The sequence below is a fragment of the Corythoichthys intestinalis genome, unplaced genomic scaffold, assembly GCF_030265065.1.
Source record: "Corythoichthys intestinalis isolate RoL2023-P3 unplaced genomic scaffold, ASM3026506v1 HiC_scaffold_23, whole genome shotgun sequence".
In the NCBI taxonomy this organism is placed as follows: Eukaryota; Metazoa; Chordata; class Actinopteri; order Syngnathiformes; family Syngnathidae; genus Corythoichthys; species Corythoichthys intestinalis.
In genome coordinates this window covers 588,941-609,531 of record NW_026651592.1, presented here as the reverse complement: position 1 = coordinate 609,531, position 20,591 = coordinate 588,941, and the positions used below count along the sequence as shown (strand labels likewise).

The following is a 20,591-nucleotide window of genomic DNA, read 5'->3' as shown; positions in this document are numbered from 1 at the left end:
AATATTTTAAAACCACTAAAGAATTTTGCTATTTGACAAAAAAAAACAAGCATCTCCAATGGGGAAACCATTTAGAAATTCAAATTTCAAAATGTATATCGTCCTACAGTACATTGTTAATCCAATTCACAAAATACACCTAAAAAAACACTTAAATCAAGAACAAAAGTTGTAAACAGTATTTGCCAAAAACGTACGTTTCCACCAAAATTTGACAAAAACTTCCCCATTTATTTACAATGACCTCACCAACATAAGTTAGCTTTTTGTTTGTTTGTTTTTTTCAATGCATTCGTATTTAGTTTAAAGGTATATTTAGCCTATTTTTGTGGGAATATGTGTCTGAACCATTTGTTAAGAGCGTTGTAAAAAAAAAAAATATATATATATATATATATTTTATTGCATTTAAGTTAGCGGACTTTTGCTATGTAAGTTCGCCAATTTTCTTTTGTTCTGCATCCGATTACTCAGTTATTCGAACTAATTAGTTCATCGATTAATCGACTACTAAAATAATCGATAGCTGCAGCCCTAATATGCACTGTTATATTGTTAATTTAGCTATGGGGGATGGGCAACGGTACGGTCTCTTTCCATGCTGCTCCTCTTTGGTAGGACATTTGACTACTGTATTCTAGTTTGATTCTGTAACCATTATGTATTGGGAGTTATGGCACTGAACTTTCTATGGCTCTTTGGACGTTTACGATTAGACTTCGACTTAATGGTTGGTTGTGTTGGATAACTTGGAATTAAACTTTTTTAGTTTGGGGAGGGGGGTGGTTCTGTATTTTTGATTCTGAATCGCGATTCTGAATTTGATTTCTTGCCCCGTTTCCCCTGAGCGTTTTTCTTTCCACCCTTCTCGTTCAGTGTCCCGTTCGGACTTTCTTGCCGATGACTCTTATCTTGGGTCCCATTGGGCCATCTATCAGTACCCCCCTCTCATCTGTCAAGTTTCGCGGGCAGGCAGGTGGTGTGTGGACCCAAGTGCAGGGACAGGGAAGCAAGGCAGAAAGGCAGTGCAAAAATGTTTTAATTACCAACAACAACAACAAAACAGAAAAAAAGTAACAAAACAACCAAAAACTCTTAACAAACAAAAGTCAGGCTCATAAATCAACTTACTTTCGAAGCAGGACGAGGAACTGGGGGAAAAAAACACTGACATGAACATAGACATTGACAATGCCGCGACAAGACTCAACAAAAATGGGGAGCTTATATAGACACAAAGACAGGGTAACGAGTCAACGAGTAACAGTTGGGTGACACAGGAGGATGCAGATTGGATGATACACTAGGAGCAGGCACAACAGTTGAAATCAATGGGCAATCACAGGGACAAGTCACACTAGGAGAAAACAAACACAAAACATAACAGATCCCAAAGCGTTCCCAAGCCAGCTGAGAGATAGAAGCCCCTTTCAGACTCATATCCCTGTAAATACCAGTGTAAGGTAACGTGGGATTTTCCCGTCATGGCTTTCAGACGTGGAGAGAATAACACGGGTTGGACACTTTCAGACTTATCCCGCGTTGGCGTTTTTGGTCGCATCAGGAACAAAATAAACCACAAATTCCAAATATGGACAATGGACTGTCTCTTCCTTGGCTATACGATCCTTTAGCAATTTAATTTCGTTATGTTTCCAGTTTAATCTGGCTATTTCCAGTTTGCCATGTTGATAATTGCGATGTTTGTTTACCACTTTTTGTCTTACTGGAGGATGCAGGTTGGATGATACACAAGGAGCAGGCACAAAAGTTGAAATCAATGGACAATCATAGGGACAAGTCACACTAGGAGAAAACAAACACAAAACCTAACAGGATCCCACCGCAGGAGCTGGTTGAAGTGGCTGGGGAGAGGGAAGTCTGGCCTTCCCTGCTAAAGCTGCTGCCCCCGTGACCCGACCCCAGATTAAGCAGTAGATGGATGGATGCCTGCCATTGACAACGATAGCTGTCTAACTCATTTAAACTGTGAAGACCGGCTGTGAATGTTCATCTTTCAGTGCTAATAACGACGGTAAACATCTATCACTGTCTATTGAAGCCAATGCAAAGGTGTTAATGCAAATAATATTTTTTTTAAGGCATTAAAAACCATATTTGAAAATCAAATAGCAAAATGTGTTACTCCTGTGTTTGGAAAAATGATGCTGCTTGAACTAGGACACTTATAGTATGCGATTCTTTTCATGCCAAAACACAGTCTGGCTAAGAATAGTGACGACTGAAGCCATAACCTTCACCGTGAAGAAATTATAACACGCAACAGTTTTTATTTTCCCGACATGATAAAAAAAATATGATAATCGCGAAAGCAAAAAACGTGATATTGTCAAGTTTTTTTTTCAGTTTTGATGCTTATTTGTCGCAAGTGAAAACAAAAACAAACAAAAAAAACAGGCGGGTTCCAAAGTCGCATGCAAATAAGGTGACGAGAGTCGCGCGAGCGATTAAAGATGAAGCGCCTAGGAAACAAAAGCGGGTGGGGGGGGGGGGGGGGGGTTCTTGTGAGACTGACAGCCTTTCCCGTCGAATCTCAACACGCCGCCTCTGGGAGCGGGCCTCAGATGGATTACGCTAGAAGTAATCACAATACATGAATACGAGATGCCGTTCACTTGGCTTGAAGGCTTTTTTCCCTCCGTGTTTGTCCATCATCATCCGTCCGTCATCCGTCAAGCGGCGCGCAACCACCGCCGGCTGTCCATTTCACCCTCCATTACTCCATCCAGCTGCCTTCCTCCTCGCCCAAAAAAACACCCTCTGACACTTGCTTTTGCTCGTGTTATTTATAGCGCAGTTGTCTACGGCAATAAAGTGCCGAATAACTCACGGAACGCAATAACGAGCAACAAGCGGACTCCTTGCTAATCTTATTTCACAGCATTTAGTCTTTGCGGCCCCACGCTTTTACACTTAAAACAATTCATTATCGTCCTATTGGAACATATTGGAGGGCTTGTTTATTGTATGTAATTGCTTTTAGATGAATACAAGTAGTGTGTTTGCTCTTCTGTCCTAAAGATCACACACTTAAGGCAGTGCTTTTACATTATTTTCTGTCACACAGCCACTAGGAAGTTGCCTGGTATACTAGACTCACCGATGTTCCAGCGATTGAGTCTGGCGACCGTCCGGCGGATAAAATTCTGAGGGCGGAGCAAGCCACAGCAAACAGACAGCAAAGTGGACCAATCAGCGACGTTGTTAAAGCGACAAGTAGTTAGCGTGAGCGGAGAATGGAGAAGTTTATTCAACATGGCTAGCGCGAGCCATGTTGACTGTTGTCAGTGATTTTTTTCGATGTGTTTTTGTCATTTAAAACTGGTTTTACCGCTTGTTATCATTTTGATGCCACGGGGTGAGATTTGCATGGAGCCCCAGATCGAGGGAGATTATCAGTGGTCTTGTATGTCTTCCATTTTCTAATAATTGCTCCCACAGTTGATTTCTTTACACCAAGCGTTTTACCTATTGCAGATTCAGTCTTCCCAGCCTGGTGCAGGTCTACAATTTTGTCTCTGGTGTCCTTCGACAGCTCTTTGGTCTTGGCCATAGTGGAATTTGGAGTGTGACTGACTGAGTTTGTGGACAGGTGTCTTTTATACCGATAATGAGTTAAAACAGGTGCCATTAATACAGGTAAGGAGTGGAGCCTTGTTAGACCTCGTTAGAAGAAGTTAGACCTCTTTGACAGCCAGAAATCTTGCTTGTTTGTAGGTGACCAAATACTTATTTTCCACTCTAATTTGGAAATAAATTCTTTAAAAATCAAACAATGTGATTTTCCTTTTTTTTTTTACCGCATTCTGTCTCTCATGGTTGAGTTTTATCCATGTTGACAATTACAGGCCTCTCCTCGCCAAGACGTTTGAGCCAAGTCCTAGCTAGACGGTTACTTAAGCTCTGAAATGACGATGTCAAACGAACGTGGGGTTTGCCGACTTTATACAGCTGTTCATGACATCAATACTTGCTGAATAAAACTAAGATAAAATGAAATTAAATCAGTCTCATCTTCAATAACGGCAATTCAAATTTCTATTTACAAGTAGCTGCATATACAGCAATAACAAACGATTAGCATGTATCAGTTAGCGTCCGCACATAATCAAAAACAATCACATAAACTCGTCCCAAGTATTCGACCACAATTGAAAATGCATAATAACCAGTGTCAAAAGGGATTATATACCGTCGCCTCTGGATGCTTCACATACAACAAATGTGCGCGCAGGCTGTCAGCTCTGTCACTCGACTGCTCTGTGTGTGCATGTGTAGGGTGGGTGGGCGCGTGTGTACATGCGCCCACCCATGTACATAAAAGCATGCATCACAACACAAAAGTCAACATTTAAAAAACAAACAAAAAAAAAAACAAGATGCAGGCGCCGTAAAGTCGAAATAGTCGGGTCAAATGTAACCTGGGGACTACCTGTGTACAATATAATAAATACATACTTCCTGGAAATCAGGCTAAAATATCATTAAAATCCGAACTACTTCTTCCGATCTCAAGATCCAGACGGTTAGCTGTTTAGTGACAAAAATAAATAATTACAGACAACTCTTCTCTTCTCTCCTCTCTGTCCCTGACTGTCACCTTATGCTTAGCTATTATTAGCTTATAGCTTAGCTTAACAGTACTCAGTAATGGAGTGTAGACCTTTGAACGATGCGGGAGAAATGATGCAGATAGTCTGAACCTTCAATTTTCAGATCATGGGATGTTTTACAACTTGCATGACTGTGTTCATGAGTGTGTGTATCAGCCCATAGTTGAGAAGGCAGACATGTCCTTCCTGGGATATCTGCCCTTGAATGTATGTAAGAAACGCCTTCATTGACAGCATTTTTTTGTTTAACACAGCATTCTTCCCTCGTCTCCCTCCATAGTTAAAGTGAAGTCAAATGCTACATAGCCTATGCGTCGTCATATTTCTTGGTCTTGGCTTTCGATTTAGAAGGACTTTAAGGCTACACTTGATTCAAACCTGCATAGGCTATACAAATTATTTCAATTCTAAGATAACACAGATCAGAAGAATCAGCAGGGACTCACTTGGCGTCGAAGGGGCTGGGGCCACGCACCACGTGGGTGCTCTCGCGGCCCACCAGGAAGCGAACGCGATCGTAGAAGCTCTGCGACTTGCCCCGCTCACCCGCCGACAGCTGCGTCTCCTGGATGATGTCCAGGGGGTCCGGTGAGCCCACGCACAGCGAGGTACTGTGACAACTTGACTGGAGACAGCAGTCCGGATCCATGCAATCCATGAGGCCGTCTGAGGAGGTCACGGAAATAAGTATGCTACTTAAGTAGTAAAACTACAATATATTAGTAGTAGAGGCCGACCGATATGGGATTTTCAAAGGCCCATGCTGATATCACTATCTTAAAATTTTTCTTTTGCCGATTGCCAATATCAAAAGCCAATATCCAAAGCCGATATTTACCCTTGAGTTGTTTTCGGCATGTTGTAAGAAGCAATGAAGACAAAATGGATGACAATTTCCTTACGTTGGCAACTAATTTATTAATTAATTAGTTGTTGCAGCCTATTTAAGAAGCTAGTTTAGACAGTAAGATGTCCGAAAATTGGCAAAAATGTTAATTGTTGTTTTTCAAAGTAAAAGCAGATTTTTGCTCATGTCCTACTTTGACTTCACAAAAATATAATGAAGAAATCTGATAATATTTACAATTGAGAGTTATATACCGTAATTTCCGGACTATAAGCCGCTACTTTTTTAGTTTATTTTGAATCCTGCGGCTTATAGTCCAGTGCGGCTTTTTGTTGATTTATTTTGGTTAATTGGCAACACATGCCTCCTAGCATGCATTGCAGCACTACAGATGTAAGTAGCAATCAAAATTCATGTTCTGTGCTAACTATTTATTCATTTACTGTTCCAGTTTCATTAATTGCTTTTTATGGTATTTGGTAACACTTTATTTGACAGCGGCGTCATAAGACTGTCATAAGACCGTCATAGTTAGGACATGAGACTATCATGGGCATTACTGAATGCTTATGACAGATGTCATTAAGTGTCATTCAGCAAATTATGTTACCAACTCCATTTATGTTCAGCTTGGGTCTTTTACATCCATTCAAAGTGAGATAATTTGCCGAATTAAACTAAATGATAACTGTTATAAGCATTTCTTAATGCTCATGACAGTGTCATGTCATAATTATGTCTAATTGTCTAATGACAGTCTTATGGCGCCAATGTCAAATAAAATGTTACCAAATACCATAACTAGCAATTAATTAAACAACAGGAACAGTAAATGAAAAGTAATAAGTACAGAACATTTAAGAACGTATTTTGATTGGTATTTACATCTGTTGCGCTGCAATGCATGCTAGGAGGCATGTTGGACAACAACAGTGTTGACAGCTGGTGACATAAAAGATTGACTGTCTCCCCCAAGGGAGCAATGATGGCCAAATGAAGCTTTGCAGCCAATTGGTTCAAAGCTTCATGGTGGTTCATTTGGTCTTCTGACCGTCGTATGATGCCGCTATCTAATGAAGTGTTACCAGTTATTATCTTTTGGTGTAAATATCCCATAATACAGTGAGGACAGCTGCGGCTTATAGTCCAGTGCGGCTTATCTGTGAACAAATGCCGTTTTCCTGTCACATTTGGTGGATGGCGGCTTATAATCAGGTGTGCCTTGTAGTGCGCAAATTACGGTATATGTCATGATTTCAAGAATTTAGACAAGTGTAAAGTGAAGAACGTCCTAAACGATTAATCGGTTACCAAAATAGTTGTCGAATAATTTGCTAACTGATTCGTTGTAGATTAATCGATTGTTGCACCTTTACACTTAGATTATGGAAGGCAATTTAACTGCTGCTACTTCACTTCTATTCACACATATTCTATGTGCAATATTAACGTGCAATATTCTCTGTCAAACTGCTGCTACTTCACTTTGATTATTTGCACTGCCTGAACATAGGACATAGATCTCATACACATTTTATATTTATATTTACTTAGATTTTATACTTTTATACTCGCAAGTCACTTTTGAGATTTTAACTTATCGTGCATTGTAAAGGGAAATGCTCCACAATTTCATTGTACAACTGTATAATGACAATAAAGGGCTATTATATTCTATTATATTCTATCAAAAAATTGCTTGGTGTAAAAAAGTCCTACACCATAGTGACAAGAATGCCAACTGTGGGTGTGCACTTACTAGGGCTGTCTTAAACAATTATTTTCTCCCGACTAAGCTATCGAATAGCTTAACGATTAGTCGATTAGTCTAAACGATGAATATTTTTTAAGAATGTAGTGCTTAATTTTTGGTTTTGCTATTATAATTTACAATACATTTCTGAACATTTATTTAAATTGAGTGAGAGTTTAAGAAGACCCTCACCATGTTAAAGCTAACGCTAACATGAATGCTACGCTAATGCTAGGAGTTACATTTAGAGTGCAAGGATCACTCAGGAAACACCTGAAAAGGCTAAACTGACATTGCATATTCTCTCACGCAAGATAGAAAAAAATCTTATAATATTTATATAAAAAGTAAGCCTAAAGCTTCCCTGGAGCAGCCTGATTTCAAACAGCTGCGGGGTCCTTCTGGGGTCCGAAAGTCCGTATATCGGCCCGATATATCGGCCGGCCAATATGTCGGTCGACCTCTACTATATAGTAATAAAAATCATAAAATAACCACAAGTAAAACATGAAACAAGTGATTAATTGCATGAATTTAATGATAAATTGTGAGTACTAATTGAGATTAACTCATTGTCTGCCCGTGATAGATGTCCAATCCATTTTAACTGGAAGGATTGGCAACGACCATTCTGCAGACAATGAGTTAAAATTCAGTAGAATAGTTGATGGAAATACAGTATTCATTAAAAATAACTTTTAATCCAGAAGTTGGAAATTTGTAAAAGATTACAAAAAATAAAGTTGACGAGACAATTTTCAAATGATACTTAAAAAAAATTTAAATTCTTGTAAGGAAAAAAAATATGTGTGCAAAAGTATGGATGTTGTAGGAAATGAATTCCATAGTGACATTGTTTTATTTACACTGCAAAAAATATATGTTTAAAATTCGTTATATTTCTTAAATTTTTTTAATCCCGCGCCATGAAAATGAGTGACTACCTGGATTGAGGAGGAATGCGAATGTGACGTCGACCGGGGCAGCATCTCACAATACAGCATTGCTTTACAGAATACAGAAAGACTGCGGATTCAGCCGATTTTGTGGATTAATTTGTTTATTTTTTACATCACACCAGCCAAATGTGCTGCAGGGTTTTGTTGCCGCACCAGGGAGAGGCGTGTGAGCCTTTTTCGGTTTCAAAAAGTTCTTGTTCACCCCGAGATTGGCCCAAAAAAAGTGAATAAATACCGCGTTTTGTATTATGTCAAATAATGGGATCATGTCACACGTTTTAATACAGAGGTGGCTTGCATTTTGTGGCTGACAATGCTCCTTGTCCACCAAGAATGCCACTCGGCCGAAGACCGGCGGCTTATCGCACCCCCCCTTGGTCCTCATGGTGTGCCCGCCAGGAGATTGCTATACTCGGCTTACGCTCGTGCGGTTCTCCATATCTTCCAGACTTCCAGCTCCCTCTGCCCTTTTTTGTGTGCCCGGCAATAGACCACTATCCTCGGGTTGGGCTCAGGCAGCTACACCCTCCTCCGACGTCAGCCGGTTTTCCGGCGGTCATTCTCAAGCTGCTTCCCCGGCAACGAGCTCTCCTGCCCGCAGCAGAGGAATGACAAGCTGTAACTTGCTCGCACCCGGGGTGGGGGGTTGGCAAGCAGTGAAGACAATCGACAACCCCGCGGCCGGGTGATATGACTCGGGGTAGTTTTGTGTGATTTTTTGCTTCGAAAGGTGAGAAAAAGACTTGAAGCCGGGTGAGGGAAATGACAAAAAACGGACTAACTCCGGTGGCATAAAATATCGTTCGGGAGGTGCAGGAAGTCGACAGTTTTGACCATTATGGGGTAATTTCGCCATCTCGTACTGAATAAATGCCTTTTGAATATTTCATATTCCATCTAGCACAAGACTTATTTGTCATGACCATACCATTTATTTAGCAATTGGGGAAAAAAATACTTCGATAAAAAGAATATCCTGTAAAAATTTTGGAGTAGAGAGATTAAAACGGGCTGTCAAACGATTACAATTTTTAATCGAGTTAATTACAGCTTAAAAAATAATTAATCGTAATTAATCGCAATTCAAACCATCTATAAAATATGCCATATTTGTCTGTAAATTATTATTGGAATGGAAAGATAAGACACAAGACGGAGATATACATTCAACATACGGTACATAAGTACTGTATTAGTTTATTATAACAATAAATCAACAAGATGGCATTAACATTATTAACATTCCCGTGACGCCATCCATGGATAGAAAGACTTGTAGTTCTTAAAAGATAAATGTTAGTACAAGTTATAGAAATTTTATATTAAAACCTCTCTTAATGTTTTCGTTTTATTAAAATTTGTAAAATTTTCAATCAAAAAATAAACTTATAGCTCGCCATTGTTGATGTCAATAATTACACCATGCTCACTCATGGTGCTGAAAGCCATAAAATCAGTTGGAGCCAAGCACCAGCAGAGGGCGCCAAACACCAAAAAACAAGTAACAAGCGGACATTACACTCCGCTGTCATTTTAATGTGTTTGAGCGGGGCATGTGCGCTAAATGAGTCAAATATTTTAACGTGATTAATTATAAAAATTGATTACCGCCAGTTAACGTGATAATTTTGACAGCCCTAATTAAAACAATGACATTTTGCTGCTCTCTTCGTCGCATTTTCCTCGTTCTGAATAATTCCTCCTCAATGGGCTGAATTCTAAATCAGATGAAATAGTGACCCTGCCGACGTCACCATCGAGCTGAGGACGCTAGAGCGCTATAATGACAGGCAGGGCTAAACGGCAGATTAAAAGAGTAATTCCTTGTCATCTGCGCTTCGCCAAATTGTTGTTTGAAGTCGAATTGTCTCAAAATATGATTCTAATTCACATAATAATGCTATTTATGATATTTTTAATACTGTCACAGGCACGTGTAACTCATTGTTTGAAGCTAAACACTTCCATTTTATCATTTTTGATGAGGATTGATTAAAAAAAAAAAATCTTTAAAGGCTGCTGTCTATCAGTCTCACATGAATAAAAGGATGCTTACAAAGAGCTTGATTTCGCAATGAGTTGCACAGCGGAGGAAGGCACGTCCTCGCCCTCCTGGACCGAGACGTGACTTCCTCCTTTGTGTACTCTGCAGCGCTCTGGGCTGCTTAAAGCTGCAATTCTCTTCCCGGGAGTCCACTAGCCGTGACTTGGGGGACTGTATAAACGTTTGCACGGTAACGGTCTTACCTCCATCGTTGTCCTTGACGTCGCCGCACGCCGTCTCCATGGAGGTGTCGCAACCGCTGCCCCTCCAGCCCAGCTGGCAAACGCAGTACCAGCCGCCGGAACCCAGGGTACATCTGCCGTTACCGTTGCACAGGCCAGGACAACCCTCTGTTCGGTGGAAGAAATGTAGATGAGGATATGAAAGACATCTCTGATAAAGTACAGCCATCAAGCTTGTATTCACTATTCACAAATTTACTAATGGTAATTTCTTGTGTACACAGTTTAATTAACCTTTACATGCATGAATTATGATTTTTTTTTTTTTTTTTTATCTTTAAAGCCATAACTAGGCACTCATTGACGTCATTGGCTGCCTTGATGGCGCTAGACGTCCAATCTTTGTGACTGGGAGTTCGCATTTGCCCCTCCCAGCCAAAATCAGAGGTGGGTAGTAACTAGGAATGTGACAAAATATCAAAATGGTGATATATCGTATACTTTATATTCCAAAAGGTTAACGATATGCTCCCGTCAAGAATCGAAACATCGTTTTAAAAAGGTTTCACTGTTTAAAAAAACAAAAAAGGAACCATCAAGTTGCTACCAAAATCTTACACTATAATAATGTCTCAGTTAACTCTAAGGGGCCGTTTACAAGGTGACTCTCTGAGAATACGAAAAATTGCAAATTTGCATTTGCGTCTCCATTCGAACAATGTCGCGATTCCGCATGAAAACGATGTAGTATTCATGCCAGGCCCTAGGGGGCAGTGCAGATTTACAGGGCGACAGCGAATGCTGCACTTTGACCCCACCAAGCTCCCTCAGCCCAGAAAAAAAAATGCCCGCCCACTCGAAACAATGGCATTTTTCTTTTGTTCAAAAAGACACGAAAATTGAAACATTCAACATATTTAATTTAAAAATATTATTTAAACAGTAAATTAAAGCCGACATTCCACCATATTTGCTGTTTTTAATGTTTAGTAGCACCACTGCGCATGCCCAACGTGACGTGTACGAGTGCTGACGTTAACGGCGCGGTCTTGCGCTGTGGGAGCCTTTGATATGCATGCCGAGGAAGCCCCCTTCAATCCCCTGCACTCGGATTCTTCCACTTTGGAGGCAGGATTCAAAATTTTTCGTCTTTGCCGACACTATATGCACGCAAGGCGAGTCCGCTACTCAGTCATTGCGTCTTTGTGTTGCAGAGTCGTCATGTAAACTGCCCCTAAGGCAGCCATTGACGGTGCTTAACGCCCAATCCATTTAGATTGGGAACAGTCGTTCATTCAAAACCAGAGCATTCACAGTCATTCGGTCCGATTTTCCGGGCATTTACAGGTCACTTGCTGTTCATTTTAGGGCATTTACAGGTCGTTTCCTGTTGAGTTTGAGTCACTGCCTATTAGTGCTGCAACGATTAATCAAATAACTTGAGTATTCGATTAGAAAAAAAAAGATTCGAATTAAATTTTGCTGCTTCGAGTATTCGTTTAATTAAAGTGGCGTTGTAATGGTAAATTTTAAAGAAAGCCGAGAAAATAAATATACTTTTTTTTTTTTTAAATCAGACATTGTAAGCCGTTAGTCACAATGTTACGCATTACTTGAGTATCCTTTACATCAAATATTTTTTTACTTATACTTGAGTACATTTTTGGATGACTATTTTTTAGGGCTGTGAAAATTATCGCGTTAACGCGCGGTAATTAATTTTTTTAATTAATCACGTTAAAATATTTGACGCAATTAACGCACATGTCCCGCTCAGACAGTATTCTGCCTTATGGTAAGTTTTACAGCAAGACTTTTTGTGCTGTCTAACAGCGAACTCTTGTGGTCGCTTTGCGACATGGTTTATTTTTTTCTTGCCAGTTCAATATGGCTGCACGACGTCTCGGGCTGACGCCTACGTTGTAATGTTGTGCTTATATGATCGTTGGACAAGATTTGTCCGTAAGTATGGTTGTTGTAAAGAATGTACATATTATGTTAGTAAGCGAAATGTTCTATTTTTTGTATGAGACGCTTTTTGTTTATGTTTAGTGAACCTGTACAGCGTGCTAAGCTAACGTTGTTGCTAATGCAATGCTTGTGTACTTTTTTTTGTAGTTTCACTACGGTCTAAAGAGGACAGTGGTTTGAGGCCATTTTATTAATAAATCAGATGAAAAAGGAAGAAGTCTGATTATTAAGGTGTCGTTCACTAGCTGTCTAGCTCTGGAAAAAGTAGACGCTTCCGAGTGAGGACAGCATAGACAGATTTAAATGACAGTAGAGTGAAATGCCCACTACAGTCCTTATGTACCGTATGTTGAATGTACAGTGGGGAGAACAAGTATTTGATACACTGCCAATTGGAAAACCCATTGGCAGTGTATCAAATATTTGTTCTCCCCACTGTATATATCCATCTTGTGTCTTATCTTTCCATTCCAACAATTTATTTTACAGAATATATATATAATTTACAGAAAAATATGGCATAATCTTCCCAGCTTAAGCCCATGAGGCCTGAAATTACATTTAACAAGTATATGTAAAACACTGGAAGAAGACGTAGGTTTATTATACGAGGATTGATACAAAACTTAAATAAAATATCTAGAAAAAAGAAGAAAGTTAGAAAAGGAGGAATAAATGTCTCCTTTCAATATATTTGAATTTTTATATCAATTTCTCATAATTTTTAAATTAATTTTTTCTTCATTTTTGGCAATTTTTTTAAGAGTAAACTAAAAAAAACCTTGAGAGAAAAAAAAACCCAGACTAAATTCTCCCTTCCAAATTATTATTCAACATCAATTTAAGTATCCTATTGGACCACTCTGGCGCCCCGTAACCTCAGATTGAGAACCATTGTATTCATGTTTATTTATACACTTTTCTGTTCTTCACACACATACACGAAAACACACACATCTGTGATTGTTCTACGCCGTTTGCCCGCGAGGGCAAACGTAATGACCCTCTGCTTGAAGTTGATCAATGCAATCCACCTTCAGCGAAGCCACTAATATCCCCTCGCCATCCACTCGCATGCGTCCCATCCTCGCAGTCGATATTGGAGTCATTACCCGCCTTCACGCTGCATAATGACACCGGTTATTCCGCCCACACTCTCTTAACTATCATGCAAACACACGCACACGCATTGTGGTGAAGCTATGTCATTAGTCACCTGTGACGGTGACGCAGATTGTAAATGAAACAAAAGTTCATTCAACACGAAAAACGATTTCTAATTTAAATGATTGAATCCCAAGTTAAATTACAAAATTGATATCCATGTAAAATGTGTATTCGTGTGTAAAAGTACGCATATGCTGCTATTGACGGCATCAGATATCCAATCCATTTTAAGTGGGAGAGTGAGCAGCGAATGGGTTAAAAAGTACTGAAATGAAAATTCTTGGCCGAAAGAAAAAAACAAATATGACGAACCGGAGGCCCGAAAAACGAAACCAATAACTTTAAAAAATACATAGTTTTTAAAATACCATATTGGCCCGAATATAAAACGGTGTTTTTTGCATTGAAATAAGATTGAAAAAAAAGCGGGTCGTTTTATACTTGCGGTCTAGACATTATACCCATTGACGACGCTAGATGACGCCAGATATCATTGAAGCGATGTTCTGTGATGACAGATCTCAGCTACTCTCCCCAATCACGACGCTAGATGGCGCCAGATATCATTGAAGTGATGTTCTGTCATGACAGATCTCAGCTACTCTCAAGTTTAACCAGTTTGCATTATTTTATTGCAATGTTTTTCCTTATTCAGATTTGTTTCAAGACTACAGTTACAGTTAAGACACTGATGGTTAATGCAGTTATTGCAATTTTGTTGTTTTATCACAATATATTGGTTTATTTACATTTCCAAAATCAGAAGCCGTTCATTTACGAATGTGATTCCACTTTAGTTTACATATTTAAACGTTCAGATATTAAGATTTGAATGAGGCAAATAACATGCTTTTTCTCTCAAATATATTGTTTTAATCATTCGTTTCGGATGTACTGTAATTATTTTCTGTATAAAAATTAATTAGGTGTTCAAAAAGTCTTTTCAAACTTGAGTCTTGAAAAAGAGGGGGCCGTCTTATATTCGGGCCGATACGGTATATACAGAATATTATTTTTTATTAGGGATGAATGTTTTTGCACCCGAGTCACCTGATTTTGAGAATCTACTGATACCAAGTCCTGATCCGATACCGAAAAAAAAGTTGTTTTTTTGTTTGTTTTTTTTTTTAAACAAAAGTTCCAAACATGTTACTGTCGCACCGTGCCGTTACTGTGAATTATTTTTTAAACAAGAATAACGTAGAAAAATGCTTGTCTTTATTAAATGGAACCTCAGACTTAAAGGCTTATAGGCTCTAATAAGCCACAATTGTTTTCTTTTGCTAAAATACAGTGGCACAAATAAGTAGTCAACCACTAATTGTGCAAGTTCTCCCACTTGAAAATATTAGAGAGGCCTGTAATTGTCAACATGGGTAAACCTCAACCATGAGAGACAATGTGGAAAAAAAAAAAAAACAGAAAATCACATTGTTTGATTTTTAAAGAATTTATTTGCAAATCACGGTGGAAAATAAGTATTTGGTCAATACCAAAAGTTCATTTCAATACTTTGTTAAGTACCCAGTGTTGGCAATAACGGAGGCCAAACATTTTCTGTAACTCTTCAAAAGCTTTTCACACACTGTGGCTGGTATTTTGGCCCATTCCTTTATGCAGATCTCCTCTAGAGCAGTGGTGTTTTGGGGCTGTCGTTGGCCAACACGGACTTTCAACTCCCTCCACAGATTTTCTATGGGGTTGAGATCTGGAGACTGGCTAGGCCACTCCAGGACCTTGAAAAGCTTCTTACGAAGCCACACCTTTGTTGCCCTGGCTGTGTGTTTGGGATCATTGTCATGCTGAAAGACCCAGCCACGTCTCATCTTCAATGCCCTTGCCTTGATTTTCACTCAAAATCTCTCGATACATGACCCCATTCAATCTTTCCTTTACACAGATCAGTCGTCCTGGTCCCTTTGCAGAAAAACAGCCCCAAAGAATGATGTTTCCACCCCCATGCTTCACAGTGGGTATGGTGTTCTTCAGATGCAATTCAGTATTCTTTCTCCTCCAAACACCAGAACCCGTGTTTCTACCAAAAAGTTCTATTTTGGTTTCATCTGACCATAACACATTCTCCAAGTCCTCTTCTGGATCATCCAAATGCTCTCTAGCGAACCGCAGACGGGCCTGGATGTGTACTTTCTTCAGCAGGGGGACACGTCTGACAATGCAGGATTTGAGTCCCTGATGGCACATTGTGTAACTGATAGTAGCCTTTGTTACTGCGGTCCCAGCTCTCTGTAGGTCATTCACCAGGTCCCGCCGTGTGGTTCTGGGATTTTTGCTCACCGTTCTTGTTATCATTTTGACGCCACGGGGGGAGATCTTGCACGGAGCCCCAGATCGAGGGAGATTATGAGTGGTCTTGTATGTCTTCCATTTTCTAATAATTGCTCCCTACAGTTGATTTCTTTCCACCAAGCGTTTTACTTATTGCAGATTCAATCTTCCCAGCCTGGTGCAGGTCAACAATTTTGTCTCTGGTGTCCTTCGACAGCTCTTTGGTCTTGGCCATAGTGGAGTTTGGATTGTGACTGACTGAGATTGTGAACAGCGACGTCTGCCCGTCGCTGATTGGTCCACTCCACTGTCTGTTTGCTTTGGCCTGCTCCGCCCTGGGAATTTGATCCGCCGGACGGTCGCCAGACTCAATCGCTGGAACAGCCGTGAGTCTGGTATACTAGGCAAGCTTATTTGAGCCTACAAGTCTTTAGGTCCGAGGTTCCCTCTAAGACCCCCTAAAATTGTGAAAGTGCCTAAAAACGTTGAACCTCACACCTTTTTTCAACATTTGTTTCCTAAAAAGTAAAGATTGTTTTTGCTTTTTTTCATGTTAAATTACTAAATTATTCATGTTGAACATTCATAGATGTTTTTTGTAAGTGGTAATACCTTGTGAAATTTTCAAAACTAAACCTTGATTTTTTTGGGACATATCATTAAACTGAAAATATTAATTTTGTTATTTTGCTCAATCGTGATGCTAGCCTCTCCCAGTCAAAATTGGTTGGACATCTGTCACCATCAATGCTAGTGAATGAGTTAAAAGGGTTCGGCCCACCATTAAGAGGCGCCAAACACAACAGAAACACCAGTGAGGACATTTAGTCAGCATGTGAAAATAAGGGGGATGTTTCAATGCGATGCAAAGCGGGCGGCTAACCACATTGGTGTTTATTCAGGAGAATCTCTCCGCATAAAAGCCTGCGTGGCTCCTCGTTTGCCGATTATCTGGCGATTGCGACGTCTCGGGGGTATCAAACGCGCACGTCTGTCACGCTCGTTGTTGTCAGCGAGGTGCCTTGCTGAGCTGACCCATTTTATCTAGTGCGGGGAGTCGGGTTGATGCTCCCTCTTGGAGCTTACATCAAATGAGGGAAATTGTTCGGGGAGGATGAGAGATAGAGAAAAAAGCGACAGGTGGGATGAATGTGAAAGGGAATATTTATGGAAATAATGGCGGGTACGATACAAAGCTGTTGTTAAAGCCAAAGACGGCACCAAAGCTAGCATTAATAACAATCCATAATTTGCCAATATTACAAAGTATGCTATGATTCCAGTCGAGTCCAGGAACAATCAATTAGATACACTATATGGTCACATTTCACTCAGTAAAACCTAGAAAAACCTTTGACTTGGTGACAGAAAATTTTTCGACTCTGACGGAAAAATGTTTGACTTGGTAACAGAAAAAAATTCAACTCTGTGAAACCTAGAAACAATCGGAGAAACCTAGAAAAAATTTTGACATTGTGAAACTTAGAAAAAAATTTGACACAGTGAAACCTAGAAAATTTTTTGACTCTGTGACAGAAAACTGTTCGACTCTGTGAAACATAGAAAGTTTTTTGATTCGGAGAAACATAGAAACATTTTTGACATTGTGAAACTTAGAAAAAAATTTGACTCGGTGAAACCTAGAAGATTTTTTGACTCGGTAACAGAAAAAATTCCGACTCGGTAAAACCTAGAAAAAAGTTTGACTCTGTAAAACCTAGAAAAATTTGACTCGGTGACAAAAATTTTTGAACCGGTGAAACCTAGAAAATTTTTGACTCGGTGACCAAAAACTTTTTAATTCGGTGAAACCTAGATTTTTTTGACACTGTGCAACCTGGAAATTTTTTTAAACTCTGTGACAGAAAAAATTTCAACTGTGAAACCTAGAAAAAATTTTTTGACTTGGTGACAGAAAAATGTTTGACTCTGTGAAACCTAGAAAAAATTTTGACTCGGTGTAACCTAGAAAAAATTTTGACTCGGTGACAGAAACATTTTCAACTGTGAAACCCAGAAAAAAATTTGACTCGGTGACGGAAAAATTGTCGACTCGGTGAAACCTCGAAAATATTTTGATTCGGTGACAGCAAAATTTTCAACTCCGTGAAACCTAGAAAAAAATTTTGATTCGGAGAAACCTCGAAAAAAGTTTGACTCACTGAAACCTAGAACATTTTTTTGACTGACTGAAACCTAGAAAAAAATTTTGACGCGGTGACAGAAAAATGTTTCGACTCCGTGACAGAAAAATTTTCAACTGTGAAACCTAGAAAAAAAATTTGACTGGATGACAGGAAAATTTTCAACTCAGTGACACCTAGAAAAATTTTTGACTCGGTGACAAAAATTTTTTGAACTCTGTGAAACCTAGAAAAAAATTGGACTCTGTGAAACCTGGATGAAAAATTTGGACTCGGTGACAGAAAAAAAAATCAACTGTGAAACCTAGAAAAAATTTGGACTCGGTGACAGAAAAATTTTTGACTCTGTGAATCCTAGAAAAAATTTCACTTGGTGACAGAAACATTTTTGACTCTGTGAAACCTAGAAAAAATTTGGTATCGGTGACAGAAAAATTTTCAACTGTGAAACCTAGCAAAAAATTTGACTGGATGACAGAAAAAAATGTGACTCAGTGACACAAAAATGTCAACTGTGAAACCGAGAAAAAATTCGATTTGGTGAAACCTAGAAAAGTTTTTGACTCGGTGAAACCTAGAAAAAATTTGACTCAGTGAAACCTAGAAAAAATTTGACTCTGTGAACCTAGAAAAAATATTGACATGTAGACAGAAAAAAAATTCGATTTGGTGAAACCTAGAAAAATTTTGGACTCGGTGAAACCTAGAAAAAATTTGACTCGATGAAACCTAGAAAAAATTTTGACCCGGAGAGAGAGAAAAAAAAAATTTCGACTCGGTGAAACCTAGAAAAAATTTGACTCGGTGAAACCTAGAAAAATTTTTGACGCGGAGACAGAAAAAAAATTCGATTAGGTGAAACCTATTCAAAATTTTTACTCTGTGACAAAAACATTTTCAACTGTGAAACCTAGAAAAAAATTTGACTCAGTGAAAGAAAATTTTCGACTCGGTGACAGAAAAATTTTCAACTGTGAAACCTAGAAAAAAATTTGACTGGATGACAGAAAAATTTTCGACTCGGTGAAACCTAGAAAAGTTTTTGACTCGGTGAAACCTAAAAAAAATTTTGACTCTGTGACAAAAACATTTTCAACTGTGAAACCTAAAAAAAATTTGACTCGGTGAAACCCAGAAAAAATTTGACTTGGTGAAACATAGAAAAAATTTTGACACGGAGACAGAAAATGTTTTCAACTCGGTGAAACCTAGAAAAAATTTTGACTTGGTGACAGAAAATTTTTCCGACTCAATGACAGAAAAATTTTCAACTGTGAAACCTAGAAAAAATTTTGACCCGGTGAAACCTGGAAAAAAATTTAACTCGGTGACAGAAAAAAATTTCGACACGGTGAAACCTAGAAATTTTTTTGACTCGGTGAAACCTAGAAAAAAATTTGACTCGGTGACAGAAAAATGTTTTGACACGGTGACAGAAAAATGTTCAACTGTGAAACTGAGAAAAAAATTTGACTCTGTGAAACCTGGAAAAAATTTTAACTCGGTGACAGAAAAAAATTTCGACACGGTGAAACCTAGAAAAAATTTTGACTCTGTGAAACCTAGAACATTTTTTGACTCGATGACTGAAAAATGTTTCGACTCAGTGACAGAAAATTTTTCAACTGTGAAACCTAGAAAAAAAATTGATTCGGTGAAACGTGGACAATTTTTTAACTCGGTGACAGAAAAAAATTTTGATACGGTCAAACCTAGAAATTTTTTTGACTCGGTGAAACCGAGTAAATTTTTTGACTCGGTGACAGAAAAATTTTTTGACTCGGTGACAAAAAAAATTTCAACTGTTAAACCTAGAAAAAATTCTGACTGTGAAACCTGGAAAAAATTTAACTCGGTGACAGAAAAAATTTTCGAAGCTGTGAAACCTGGAAATTTTTTTGACTCTGTGAAATCTAGAAAAAATTTTGACTCGGTGACAGAAAAATTTTCTGTACCATATTGTTCAAGTTGGGCTTTTGATTTTTCTTCAGAAAATGATTCCATCAAAATGAAATAAGAATTTAAATGATGATAGCCTGGCAGCCAATTTGTTAAAAAGTAAGCGATGTTAGCTTCGTTCCCATAACCATAGATGTAAGCTTAATATTGAACTGCATTGATTGGACAGCGCACTTCCTACCGGGAGTGTATATGTGCCATTGTTCTGCATGTTTGATAATCGAATACAGGCAAGCTTTTAAGCACGTCGTCTGTCCTCCCAAGAAAATCAATGAAGCTTGGGCAATCGCTGATTTAAAAAGGCCTCCGCTAAACGATGAAGGGCTCCTTAAAAATCAATTTCAATAAAAGGCAGAATAAATAATGCGCTGCGGTCAGAGCAAAACAAAACCCGATGCTATTTTCTCTTCATTCCCCTGAAGAAAGCCAGTTGTCGAAAGGGTTGCATAACTCGTGGGTGCGGAGTGGAAATGGCGAATTGACAATGGTGCAAAAATGTGGTTAATGGCGGTGTTTGTCAGCGCCAAGGCGACAAATTCCACACGACAATGTAAGTGGGGCGACGTGGGAAAGCAAAAAAGGAGGATGCCGTACCTTTCACTACCCTATCCAGATAGTGAGCTTGGGAGATAAAAGACAAGGACA

At 39.0% G+C, this 20,591-nt stretch overlaps 1 protein-coding gene across 7 annotated transcripts in view; it reads right to left on the bottom strand.

Moving 5' to 3' along the window:
- The window catches only part of LOC130911193 (teneurin-4-like), a 599,534-nt gene that overhangs the window by 212,215 nt on the left and 366,728 nt on the right, over nucleotides 1–20,591 (bottom strand). For 6 of the 7 annotated variants that reach the window (XM_057828990.1, XM_057828991.1, XM_057828993.1 and 3 more), the window contains 3 exons: nucleotides 20,541–20,567; nucleotides 10,441–10,587; nucleotides 5,081–5,300 (listed from right to left, as the gene is read on the bottom strand). In XM_057828990.1, the coding sequence (XP_057684973.1) occupies nucleotides 5,081–5,300; nucleotides 10,441–10,587; nucleotides 20,541–20,567 (394 nt within the window). The remainder of the gene's footprint in view (nucleotides 1–5,080; nucleotides 5,301–10,440; nucleotides 10,588–20,540; nucleotides 20,568–20,591) is intronic. The other variant, XM_057828996.1, reaches the window with a different exon arrangement.